The sequence below is a fragment of the Mustela erminea genome, chromosome 16 (genome assembly GCF_009829155.1).
Source record: "Mustela erminea isolate mMusErm1 chromosome 16, mMusErm1.Pri, whole genome shotgun sequence".
Classification (NCBI taxonomy): domain Eukaryota; kingdom Metazoa; phylum Chordata; class Mammalia; order Carnivora; family Mustelidae; genus Mustela; species Mustela erminea.
Genome location: NC_045629.1, coordinates 84,168,589 through 84,180,956, shown reverse-complemented (window position 1 = coordinate 84,180,956; position 12,368 = coordinate 84,168,589). Strand labels below are relative to the sequence as shown.

The window sequence follows — 12,368 nt, the reverse complement described above, 5'->3', positions numbered from 1 at the left end:
TGGGCTAAGAGAGGCCTTGGCCAGTCTGGGCTCTCTTGCACGGGACTCCCTCTGGTGCGCACCAGACAGCCCCGGGGCCTCCTGCGTGAACTGCCGAGCGGCCTCGTGCCCAGGCAGGCCTCTGGAGGCTCGGCCTCCGTGTCTGTGCCAAGGCCACTCGGGGTGGGGGCAGGTCACGACAGACTACCAGGGCAAAGCTGTGGGTTCTGCTCAGTCCTCGACCCATTCCCAAGGGCCGGCCTGGGGTTCCGCTTGCTCCCCGCTCAGCGGCCTGGGTGGCCTGGGCAGAGGTGCGCGGGGCGGGAGTTAGCTCCTGCCAGAAGGTGCGGGCTGAGCTCTCAGCGGCCGGCCGTGCCGCTGCGGCCCCGCGCACCTCGCTCACCGCGTACTTCCCTCTCCGGGAAAGGGGTTTGTCGCAGCCCGCAGAGAGGAGACTGCCCTTGATGTCCGTCCCCGCCTGGCCTGGGATGAAGGTGGGCCCAGCACTGCCTCCCGCAGCCGTGAACTGGACCCTAGGAGCACCCAGTCTGGGGGACAGCGCCTGGGCAGCGGGACCTCGGACAGCGCTTCGGAAAGCTGCTGACCCTTCTACCGAGAGGGAGGCTAGTCCCAGCCCCAGCGGCTCTGGCTGTGACGAGCCCCAGGCACAGGGCTGAAGGCCAGAAGGCCGGCACCGTGAGCGGGCGGTCTGTCTGTGGTGGGGAGCTGTGCCATCCCTGCCGACAGCCCCCGCCCCACCAGCCGCTCCCCCAGCCCACGTGCCCCTCTTGGGTCCGGACTGGCCGCCGGAGGGAGGGGAGCCACAGTACCCTCCTGGACGAGACCTGCCAGCCCCGTCATCCCTGATTAGCGGGTAATGGCCTCCTTGACGCACAGTTTCATTAATTGAATTACTAAGTGCCGAGGTGACCTTGGCCGGTTCTGCCGAGAGGGGCGTTCTCTCGGGAGGAGCAGGTGGTCGATGGGACTGGACGCACCTGGCCGTGCTCAGCCCAGGCTGCGGCAGGCGGGGAGCCCTGGGCTCTTCCAGAAGGCCGCCCCCCCTCCGAGCGCCCCCGCGGCGCCTACCACCACGGCAGGACCGAGGGGAAGGCGGCGGGGACCAGGACGGTGCTGCTCCCAGAGGGGACGGGGACGAGCGTGCAAGAGACGGGGGTCCCCGCCTGTAGGGGAGCTTCCCCGCGCTCCCCCAAGGCCAGACTTCGCTCCCCAAATGCTGCCTCCAGTGGCTGCTCACGTGGGCAACGGCCGCCCCCTGGTGGCCATGCAGACTTCCGGCCAGGCCGGCGCCCAGCCTGACACCCAGGCGGGCCCACCTTGCCCTGGGGCTTCTCCCCTGCCCACGCCGGTGCCCCAGGCCTCTGAAGACCCCAGGGCTCCGCCGGGGTGGATTGAGCTGGGCGGGCTGGGGGTGGTGCGGGGTGAGCAGGCCGGGCGGAGAGCTCGGAGGCCTGGACAGCCGCCGTGGGGCTGGGAGTCGGGCAGGATGAGGGCCCAGAGCGCAGGTGGGGCGGTAGGGTCAGGGTTAGGGGTGCCGGGTGGGCTGAGCCAGCGGAAGGGCACGTGGAGGGGGTCACAGGCCCAGCGTGGTGAGCAGCCGACCCAGCCCTGGGGGTGTGTGGCCACGGGGACAGGATGGGGCAGTGTGGGGTCGGGGAGCCAGGATCTGTGCTGCAGGAGCCCACTGTCCCTATTAGTCACCCCTGTCCCTTTGGGTGGGGGGCTGCCCTTCCCCAGTGGGCACTTAGGGCCCACTGAGGACCACGTAGCCCCAAGGCAGCGTCCTGGCATCGGCGACCCCTGCCCAGAGCAGCTGCGACACGTCCCGTGCAGGTACAGCATCTGGCCTGCAGCACCGGGTTCACACAAGCCTCATGTGACACGGTCTTTAATGGCAGCACTGGGGGTGGGGAGCGCAGCAAACTGGCCTGAAGTTCCCTCAGGCTGGAGGAAGGCACACGGGGGTGTGGGGCGGGGCGCTCGGAGGGGGAGCGTGGCCCACCGCTCAGGGCTGCGGGGACAGCCTCCCTCTGGCCTGGCCCCTCCTGGCGTTGCGGCTCCAGCCAAGGAAGGGCCTGGGGCCGGCCCGTGCGGGAGTGGGCGCCCCCCAGTCACACTCCTTCTGGCTCCTCAGAAGCGCCCCCAGGGCCGGCCGATGGTGCCCCTGCTGCCGGGACAGAAATGAACCCCAGTCAGCACCCCTGGCCCATCCTGCCTGTGGCCAGCCAGGGAGTGACCGGGGAGTGGGTGGCTGGGCCGTCAGGGGTGAGCCGGGGGTCCCGGGAGGACCGGGCGCTACGCAGGGCTGGGTGAAGGCCACGGGACAGCGCTTGTAGCTCCTCAGCCCCAGGCGTCCTCAAGTGTGGGCACGAGGCCCGCGGAGGGCGGGGGGCTGCTGCCCAAAAGCCCCGCCCCGGGGCTGGAGTCGCCCGCACGCGCCCTGCTCTTCCCCATGCCCTTTGGGGTTCTGGGGCCGCCGGGGCTCACCATGCCGGGGGGCTCCGCCCTGGGCAGCAGCGTGACCACCTGCAGACTCACACCCTCGTCACCCACGCCCCTCAGCTGTGCCACCACCTCGGCGTGCCGCCACCACTTGCACGGCTGCCCGTTCAGGGACACGATGTAGTCTCCCTCATGCAGGCCAGCTGCCTGCGGGGAGACGGGAGAGGTCCGGGAGTCCCCTGTGGGCACCCAGCACCTCTGCCCACGGTCCCGTCTGCCCCCTACACGCCAGCAGCCTGTGCTCAGCCCAGGACCTTGGTCCCGGGGGTGGAACAGGGGCCTTACCGCCGCCGGGCCCCCGGGGATGACGGCCGTGATGAGGACAGGCGCGTCTCCGCGCAGCGTGAGGCCAAAGCCGGCCTCCCCGCGGGTCACGTGGACGGGCCCCACCAGCCGCCAGCAGTTCCTGGCTGAAAACACAGACAGGGGCCCCTGGGAGTGGGGCGAGGGGGTGTCACTGGCCTGGCTGGGCCACCCCAACACCTCCCACCCGACCTCTGCGTCTTGGGTCAGAGAGCAGGTGCGGCAAAGGGACTGGGCAGGGCCGGGCGTCATTGCTGCCTGTGCGGGGTCCTCAGCCCACCCGTGCCGGGGTGCGGGGGCGGTGGTGACCCTGGCACAGGGTGCTCACCAGTCGCTGAAAGATATCGGTCACCTTCACCCTGGAGAAGCTGGGCGCCCTGATCTCCGGCTTCTGCTGTGTTTTAGCTGAAAGAACAAAGAACAGGACGAAGCCCGGGTCAGCCCCGGGTGCACCGCGACCTGGGTCAGCCCCAGCAGAGGGCACGGCCCAAGGAGCAGCCGGCTCGATGCATACCGCCACCCTCTGGGCCTGGCTGCTCCCTCCTCCCCCACCCCGGGGGGCTCCTGGGGGTCCCCATGCTCCAGCCACGCCTGCCTGCTCCTGCAAAGCCCGAGATGCTGGGCGGCCGGCCTGTGGACACCTGCCTTCGGGCCACAGCTGACTCCCACCCTGGGGATGGGGAGACCCGAGAGCAAGGGAGACCCCGAGAGCAAGGGAGCACAGCCCCCGGGCTCCTCCCAAGGAATGGCCACGCCATTCTGTGGGCTTTAGCCCATGGGCGCCCGCACGCTGGACACCCCTGTCCTGAGGGACCGGGTGGCTCACGCTGGATGTCGGGAGCCTCAGTGGTCTCCAGGAAGTCGTCCTCGAGGTCGAGCTCCGAGTACTTGGCCAGGGAGCGCCTCAGCGCCTGGGCCAGCACGGCCTGCAGCAGGTCGACCGTGCGCAGGGCACGGCCCACCGCGTGCAGCCGCAGGGCCTCCTCCTGGCCCAGGATGCTGCGCTTCAGGTGGGCTTTGCCTGTGCGGGACAGGGCAGACTTCGCGTCTCGGGTCCCCACCTGGCCCCAGGGACCAGACCCCCGCGCCCCCCCGCCCCTGGACGCAGCAAGCTGGGGACAGGCGAGGGCTTCTGGGTCCATCCTGGGGGGGTGCACTGCCCCTTGTGGGAGGCTGGGCCACAGAGGAGCGGCCTCCTGCGAGCGCCCGCACGTGCCCAGGCCCCCCGCCTCGCTCCGGCCTGCTCTGGGAGTCAGCCCCGAGCAGCGGACAGGCAAGAGGGGAGCAGGGGGCCTACAGGGGACAGGCCGGGACACCAGGCATGCCTGGGCGAGGTGACTCAGGAAGGATGGGGCACTAGGGCCCCTCGGCGGGCACCCCCCCACCAAGGCCGCCTCACCCAGCTTCCTGCGCTCCTCTGGCTTCTGGGGCAGCCCAGTGCCCCACGGCTCTGGCTCCGATGCGGCCGGGCGCCCACGTAAGGCCTGCTGCCGCGTGGGGAAGTCCGCCTCGGCCGCTGCTGGGGCAAGAGCGGGCCATGAGCCCCTCCAGCTGGGGCCTTGAAGGGGCAAAGACGGGCGGGCGGGGCACTCACGGGGACTGTCGCAGAGCGCCACGGCCGCGTGGTAATGGGCCAGGGCGCGGAAGTACTCCTCCTTGACGTGTGCCAGGGTGGTCCAGGGGAAGGGCACGTAGTCCCGCACAGGTGGCTGGGCCATGGTCTGGTGCACCTGCCTGTACTCGGCCGCCACCTGGGGCGCACGTAGTGGGAGACTGGGGTCACCCAGCAGCCTCCGCCCCGCCCCTCCCCACCCTGGGGCCAGGCCTCCACCTGCCCCAACCCCAGGCCCCGCCCCATGCCCCAACCGGGCCCAGCTCATGTTCTGGGCCCCAGCTGCTGCTCTGACGGCTGCTGCCCCAGGGACAGGGACTCAGGACCCTCGGGTCCTGACAACAGCCGGCTTTGGGAACCAGCCGGAGACACAGCGTGGCACCTCACCCTTCCCTGCACAGACCCCCGGTCCAGGCCCTCCTGCTCATCCAGCCCCCATGGCTTGGCCAGGCCTCCTGCGGGACAAGGGCTCGCTGTCCTCACCTGGGCAGCCTCCTGAGCCAGGCGTAGCTGAGCCAAGCAATCCTGGGGGCCTTCAGGAGATGAGAGCAGGAGACCCTCAAAGACGCACTCTTGGGCCTGGGCTGTCATCAGTCGCTCCAGCATGGACAGCGAGGCTGGGCTCATGTCAGGGCTGGGCGCTCGGGAGAAGTTCTCCCTCAGGAGACTGAAGGCCCCTGCGGAGGGGCGCTCACAGCAGGCGGGCAGGACAGCCCGGCCACACCCCCAGGAAGGGGGGATCCGGGTGCAGCAGGGGCCATCCCACCGGCCCCGCCCCCACATGCCCCAGAGGCACCCTGACCGCGGCCCGCCCTCACCAGCAGCCCTCTGAAAGGCCTCGATGGCGTGATGGGTGCCCTCGAGGCACGAGCGGTCCTGGCGAGCCCCAATCTGGGTGTGCAGGGCCCCGATGTTGAAAAGCACACTGGCCTTCTCGAAGGCCAGGGCCCGCTGCTGGGCTGGGACCCCCGTCAGGGAGTCATACCTGTGGCGGGGTGAGGCCGGGTGGTGTTCCCACAGAAAGTGGTCGGGAGTTGCGGCCAGGGCTCGGGGGATCTGTCGGTGGGGACCACGGACACCCGCCCAGCCCGGCCCTACCAGTGGAAGTGCAGCCCGAGATTCCCGGGAGGGGCGACGAAGCGTGCGTCCAGGAAGCAGAGCTGGTTGTAGTAGGCCATGAGTGGCCCCAGGCCCGCCTCGCTCTGGCTGGGGGTCCGGGCGGCCTGCAGGTAGGTGCCAGCTGGGCCCCGGCACCCAGGCCAGGCCACAGCTAGGACTCCCCGCCCCGGGAGCCCCCTCGGACGTCCCCGCCCCACAGGAGCGCTCCAGGCTCTTGGGGGGATGGGGGGATAGGCCCTCTCTGGGGCTGTTGTGGGGGCGGGAGACTGTGAAAAGCCCAGGAGAGGCCCCGCAGGGTCCCTGGGAGGGACCACAGAGCAGCGGTTCCCAAAGGCCCAGCAGAAGGTGGTGAGGACAGACCATGCCCCCCATGCACCAGCCGCCTGCGAGCCTTCTACTGTCCCCAGAGCAGCCCCAGGCGGGGACTCCGGCCCGCCGGATGCCTATGCTCCTCTTCTCTGTTCCTGACGGAACCCCCCTTCCCTCAACATGACCTGGGAGACTAGCCACTGGCGGCGGGATGGGGCGGGGAAGGGGGAGGGGGGGGCAGAGCCCACCCACCTGCCGCAGGTCCTCCAGCTCCCTGATTTCGGCCTCGTAGGAGGCGCTGTCCTCTCCAAAGTGCCCAGAGATCAGCTCCTGGTAGGGGAGGGGCAGGTGCCAGGCTTCTCTGGTCCCCCCACCCCACGCAGGCAAAGACGGGGAGTGGAAGGGAAGCCCTGGGCCCCTGGAGAAGGGCTGAGGACAGACACGGGGTTTGGGGACGCAGAGTCCCTCGCCAGGCCCTGTACAGCAAGGGCTCTCGACCACCAGACAGGTGAGAGGCCTGCTGGGCACAGCCCCAGGGGGCCTGGCTCACGAACCCCGACGAGCTTTCTGCAGCAGAGGCTCTGGCTCCGACTGGAGGGCCCCCGGCCAGTGGGGTGCTCAGAGTGCGGGTAGGGGAACCCTGTTGCCATCTCGGCCTTCCAGCAGGATGACCGGCTCTGCCATGCCTACCCCCCAACGCTGGAGGGGCTCTTCTCCAAAGCCAGCCCCCCCCCCACCGCAAGCCCGGCCCAGGCAGGCTCCGTCTCCCTCCACGCCTCTTTCCCCAACTGTCCGTGGACATGCTGGACCGGGAAGCCTCCGTGATCCCTGCACACCCCAGGGCAGGTGCGAGTCCCAGGTCATAGGTCAGCGCTCACCTTCAGGGGTGTGGACCAGTCCAGCTCCTTGGTCTCCTTCAGCCCCAGGGGGATCATAGGGACAGTGATGCCTTCGCTGGAACCAGAGCCATGGAACCCAGTCTCTGAGGCTGTCCCCTGCTGTCCCCAGTGGCTACTCCCTCCGTCCCCAGCCGCACGGAACCCCTCCCCTCCGACTCTGACTCCCATCCGACACACACCCTACAGCACGGATGCTGCTCCGGTGCCCTCACACCTGCTCCCACTCAGCCTCTGACCTGGATCCCGTGCTTCCGGATGCACACGCACACACACCCCCGCCGGGGCCGGCTGTGTCCTCACACACATGCGCACGCACGCACAACCCCGGCCCCAACCATGTCCTCGCACGTGCACACGCACACGCACACGCACACCCCCGGCGCCGGCCGTGTCCTCGCACGCACACACGTGCACATGCACACCCCCGGGGCCGGCCGTGTCCCGCGCACGCACCCCTCGGGCCGGTCGGCCTCCACACGGCCGCCGCTGAGCTCATGTAGCTCCTCCTTCAGCAGCTGCAGACTGGAGTTGACGTAGCTCAGCTCCAGGGCCACCGTCTCCCTGACCCAGGCGTTGCTGGTGGCTCTGGGGAGGCCAAGGTGAGCTGAGCCGCAGCTCTGCAGGTGGATGGCATGTGGCCCTGGCCCTGGCCTCCAGAACCCCCCAGCGTGCTGTGCTTGCGGGCCCAGTCCCGTTGGGGGGCAGCACTGGGGCCCAGGGCCCACCGGATGACCTCTCTCTTCTCTTCTGAGTGCCCCTACAGCGGCTGTTATTTCTGTCCACGCATACAGACAACGCCTCCGGCCCAGGGCACATCCCTCGGAGCCAGACCTTCCAGGCCACAGGCTCTGGCCTCCCCCCTCCGCTCTCCCTGGATGCAGGCTCTGGCTCGCCCTCCACAGCAACACAAAATTGGCTTTCCTGGAAAGCTCGGGGGTCAGGTCCTCTCTGTGCCTACATCTGGGCACCTGACAGAAGGGCCGATGGGTCCCCAGGAAGGCCCGGCTGAGAGCAGGGTTAGCCTGGACAGGGACACAGGGCTGCTAAGGAAACGGAGGAGCCCTTGGGGCCCAGCAACCCCGTCCCAGAACCTGTCGGCCGGCTCTGCACACAGTGGCCGGCACTGTGTCCCGCAGGTCGGACCACCTTCCCGGGCCCTCAGCCACCGAGTGGGCCGAGGAAGACATGGGTGAAGGTCTGAGCAGATGTGCAGCTGCCGTTCTCATGGATATGTGCCCTTTCAGCCCACAGGACACTTTCCCGGATCCCCAACCTTGGGACACCTGTCAGATCTCAGCCTGAACGGTGCCGGTGGGCCACCACATACAAATCAGAGGCGCCCACACCACACACCCGCCCCCGCCAGCCCCTGAGCTGAGCCCTGCCAGGGAGAGCCAGCAAGGCAGAAGCCCAGGTGGCCTGTGAGGCTTTCTGCTGATCACTGCCCCAGAGCCCGGTGGGAGGCCCAGCCCCTTCTCCTGGGAGCCCGCCACGGCCATCATCATCCGCTCCCGTGTCCCTCTCCCAAGCCAGACCACAAGGGTGGGCACCTGCCTGGGTCGCTGCCTTGCACTCATCACCCAGCACAGGCCCGGCCGGCTGGGGGCCCGGGGGCGGCACCCCCTCCTGAGCGACGGGGGTGGCCGCCGGCACGCACCTGTACAGGTTCTCGGCGCCTGTCCGCATCCGCAGCTCCTTGGTGATCTGTTGGCGAACCCGGGCCCTGCGGCTCTGTGGGCGCCCATGCGGGCTCTGGGCCAGCGGGTCGGAGCCCTGTGGAGAGGCTGAGGGTGACAGGCGCCGGGCCAGGGTCTGCCAACAGCTCCCACATGCCAGAAGACTCTGGCAGGTGGGGGAGGCGCAGCCCCCACTGATGGCAGCGGCCAACTCGGGCTTGGCGGAGGCAGGAGGACGGGAGGAGGGCAGTAGGGCAGCTGGGCCAGGAAGAACATAGCAGGTGGGGCCGTGGCTGGGGCTGTGGCCCCTACTCTGTGGGGCCAGCACCAGTGCCACGGGACTCTGGAAGCCGCTGGCAGGAGGGGGCCATCTGCTCACCACACAGCCTTTTGTACTTTTAAAAAAGACTTAGGGACACCTGGGTGGCTCAGTCGGGGAAGCATCTGCCTTTGGCTCGGGTCGTGATCCCGGGGGTCTGGGCTCAAACTCTGCTTTGGGCTCCGCGGAGAACCTGCTTCTCCCTCTCCCTCTGCAGCTCCCTGGATTGTGCACGTGCATTTTAAAATCTTTTAAAATACGTGTATTAACTTGAGAGAGCGGGAGAGAGAGAAAGAGAGTGCCTGCAGGCACGCACGGAGAGGGGAAGGGGCAGAGGAAGAGAAAAATCTTTTTTTCTAAAGATTTTATTTATTCGACAGACAGTTCAAAGGAAGGCAGAGAGGCAGGCAGAGAGAGAGGAGGAAGCAGGCTCCCCACTGAGCAGAGAACCCAATGTGGGGCTCGATCCCAGGACCCTGAGATCATGACCGGAGCCGAAGTCAGAGGCTTTAACCCACTGAGCCACCCAGGCACCCCGGGAGAGAAAAATCTTGAGCAGACGCCCTGCTGAGTGTGGAGCGTGACCGGGGCTCGATCTCACAACCCTGAGATCATGACCTGAGCTGAAATGTAGAGCCAGACGCTTAGCTAACTGAGTCCCCTGGCGTCTTCCTGCACTTCTGAATTTCATTCCATAACCGCCATGATTCACTCTTCCCGCACAACTCTGGCATAAGCTCAGGCATGGCCATGCGGGGACGACCTAGCCTAGATCTTGCCAAGGTGCTAAGGGCAAGGAGGCTGCCTACAGGACGCTGGAAGCTTTCCAGCCCAGTTGTTCTCTGGGGTGCTTGGTGCACCTTGAGCCTGGGATGGGCTCCATCCCAGAGGGCTGTTCACTGGTGGGATCCCTTTGGGCAAATGCTCAAAGCACAGGCCCAGGGCCGCTCAGCTCCCAGGCAGCTGGTCAGGCCTCCTGACTGCCCACTGCCCACCTCGGCCATGATTCCTCATTGTATGGGGCAATCTTGACAGCTGCCGGTGTCTCGGGGCCCCGGGGCAGGAAAGCCATGCAGCAGCTGCAAGCAGAGATGTAGGGTCCCTAGGCACAGAGATGCTGCAGACGGGTGCCTGGAGGATCCAGCCAGGGAAGGTGAGGATCCCCGCAGGAGCCAGGACGGGAAGCTGGAGCAGCTCTCGGGACCCTACGTGACCATGCCTCCTGGCCATTTAGGGATCTACTGTATGGGACAGTTGCCAGCCCTGGAGCCAGGAAGAACTTCTCAGAATGCACCTTCTCTGGGCAACGTCCCCAAAGATGGTCACACGGCCCCTGAGCCCAGTGGGGGTGAGGCCAGCAGCTCCCAGGACCCCATCCTGACACAGGGACAGGGAGGTGTCTCCAAGCAGTGCTGAGACCAGCCTCCTGCAGCATCTGCTGTCTGCCACATGTTGGAGGAAATGCGTCCCCCCTCGGTGTGCCCCCCACTGTTAAGCACAGGGCAATTTCACACTCTTTGGGGGCTATATCTTGCCCTCAAGGAGGGGCCCCCCTAAAGAAGGCCTCCCACCCTCCCACCTTGAAGGCTCCCGGCGGACGGCCAACTTGGACCATGACTCAACATCTCCCCCAGGCTCCAGCGTTCTCAAGAATGATCAATCAAGGAAGACCTCCCTGGACAGCATCCCCTCCAGGAGGCCTGAGAACCTGGGAAGGGAGAAGCAGGCAACTGTCGGAGCTACATCCGTCCCTTTCCGAAAGTCCGACTACAAAGCTCCAGCAGGCTCTGGGCCAGCAGCCATGACCACCTGCCCGGATAGGGGCTGGTCCATGTGCCGGGCAGAGCCCATCAGCTCAGGAGGGCTGTCATCACCCCCACTGTCTGGTCTCTGATGTCCAGCGCTCCTGGAGAGACGTGCTGGAAGTGGGGAGGCCTGCAGTCTCCGAGCCAGAAGCTACTCTGAGCCAGAAGCTACTCTGAGCCCTGTAGCACTCCTCACGGGCCTGGTATGAACACGGTGACCGCCTCTTGGTGACACCCCCCCCACCCCCCCGGGAATGCCTAAGCTCCAGGCTGCAGAGAGGGGCGGCGCCCTCCTTCCCAGCACAGGCTCCCCCGGTCTCCACCTCCCACCCACCTTGCAGAGCTTCCCCAGTACTCCTGGAAAGGGTCCACGGTCCCAGTCGGGGCCCCAGGGTTAGGGACCGCGGAGGGGGAGGAGCGCGTGGGGAGTGAGAAAAGGACGAACTGTCCAGCTGTGAAGTCCTGCGGCCATTTCCTGCCCCCGGGAGGCTCGGGCTGCCTGCCCGCCGCCATGGAAAGTTTCATCAAACACAGAGCCAGGTGCCCAGGGTAAAGGGGAGCCGCCCCGCGGAGAAGGAGGCAAAAGCTAGGAAAGGAGAAATGGGGGTTCCGACCTAGCACGGAGGCCACGGTCCGTCACACACCAGAGCCCAACACCTGCCCCAGAACGGGGCCCGGAGCGCCCCCCAGCCCCGCGGAGCGGCGGCGAAGACCGAGCTGCACCTGCGCTCCCACCCGCTCCTGGGCGGCACAGGACGAGCCCCGCACCCGCAAGAGGAGGCCAGCAGAGGCGCGCACCGCGGAGCGAGCGCTCACCGCGCCTCAGTTTCCCCAGAGGGAGGCCGGCTTGCCTCCGGGGGAGAGCGGAGGAGCGCGGCTGCCGCAACTCCCGCCGCGCGCTCAGACCCCAGGAGCCGCCGCCGACCCCGCAAGCCGACGCTGGGGGTCCCGGACCCCGCCTCCGGGAGACCCCCGCCCCGCGGACGCACCCACCTTGCGAACGCCGCCGGCCTCCTGCAGCCTCGCGCTCTCCTGGCCGGCGCCCGGGCCGTCCGGCCTCTCCTCAGGGATCATCGCCGCCCGCCGCTCGGGCCGTGCCCGCCTGGAAGCCGGGTCCCCCGCCGTTCCCTCCTCCCGGGCGGCGGGCGCGGGCCGGCTGAGGGGGCGTGGCGCCGAGCCGAGCGTGCGAAACTCGTCTTTGCCCAACCGGCGGCCGCGACGGCTCTAACGAACAGCAGTCGCAGCCAACCAGAGCGCGAGGGAGGCGGGCTCGGGTCGGCCAGACCCCGCCCACGCGGCCGTGGAGTCCCCGGGGAATGCGGTTGCCCCCGGCAACCGCCCGGCCCGACGCCCCGCGGCCGGGAGGGGCTCAGACCGCGCATGCGCCTCGGCGCCGCTCAGCGTGCGGGAAAGTTAGAGAAAAAGGAGAAAAGCAACTTCCAAACACCGCCCGCCTGACCTTCCACGCGCCTGCGTGTTGGGCTCCTTGAGGCCGACCCCACGGACGTGCGCCGCGCGGCTGGGTGCCGCCCCCCAGCGACGGGCCCCCGAGGAGCGCGTCCGAGGGATGTGGCCGCTGCCCCCGCGCCGTCCGTCTGCTCGCGGCCCCGCCCGCGCGCTCCTCCCGGAGCCCGACCCCGGCCTCCGCTCGCGGCACCGGCCTGCACAACCGACGTCCAGAACCGACTCGGCCTCCAGGACCAGCCTGGCCCGCAGACCCGGCTTCCGGAGTCAGACGGTCCAGAACCCGCGCTCCCTGCGGGGCTGTGCCGGCGGCGGACCCCCACGCGCGTCCCGCCAGAGCCTCCCCGGGTCCGCGGGCTC

At 68.4% G+C, this 12,368-nt stretch overlaps 1 protein-coding gene across 1 annotated transcript; it reads right to left on the bottom strand.

Annotated features, from left to right (window-relative positions):
- Positions 1 to 1,864: 1,864 nt before the first annotated feature.
- RHPN1 (rhophilin Rho GTPase binding protein 1) lies at positions 1,865 to 11,623 on the bottom strand. Its single transcript, XM_032316562.1, is given in 19 exon segments — positions 1,865 to 2,167; positions 2,488 to 2,649; positions 2,788 to 2,934; positions 3,134 to 3,210; positions 3,632 to 3,826; positions 4,205 to 4,324; positions 4,400 to 4,556; positions 4,901 to 5,094; positions 5,236 to 5,402; positions 5,516 to 5,640; positions 6,098 to 6,175; positions 6,724 to 6,799; positions 7,198 to 7,451; positions 7,454 to 7,502; positions 7,504 to 7,665; positions 8,402 to 8,517; positions 10,319 to 10,447; positions 10,879 to 11,130; positions 11,538 to 11,623. Coding segments are annotated over 17 exon segments (2,277 nt in total). The 5' UTR covers positions 10,355 to 10,447; positions 10,879 to 11,130; positions 11,538 to 11,623; the 3' UTR covers positions 1,865 to 2,005.
- Positions 11,624 to 12,368: the final 745 nt, after the last annotated feature.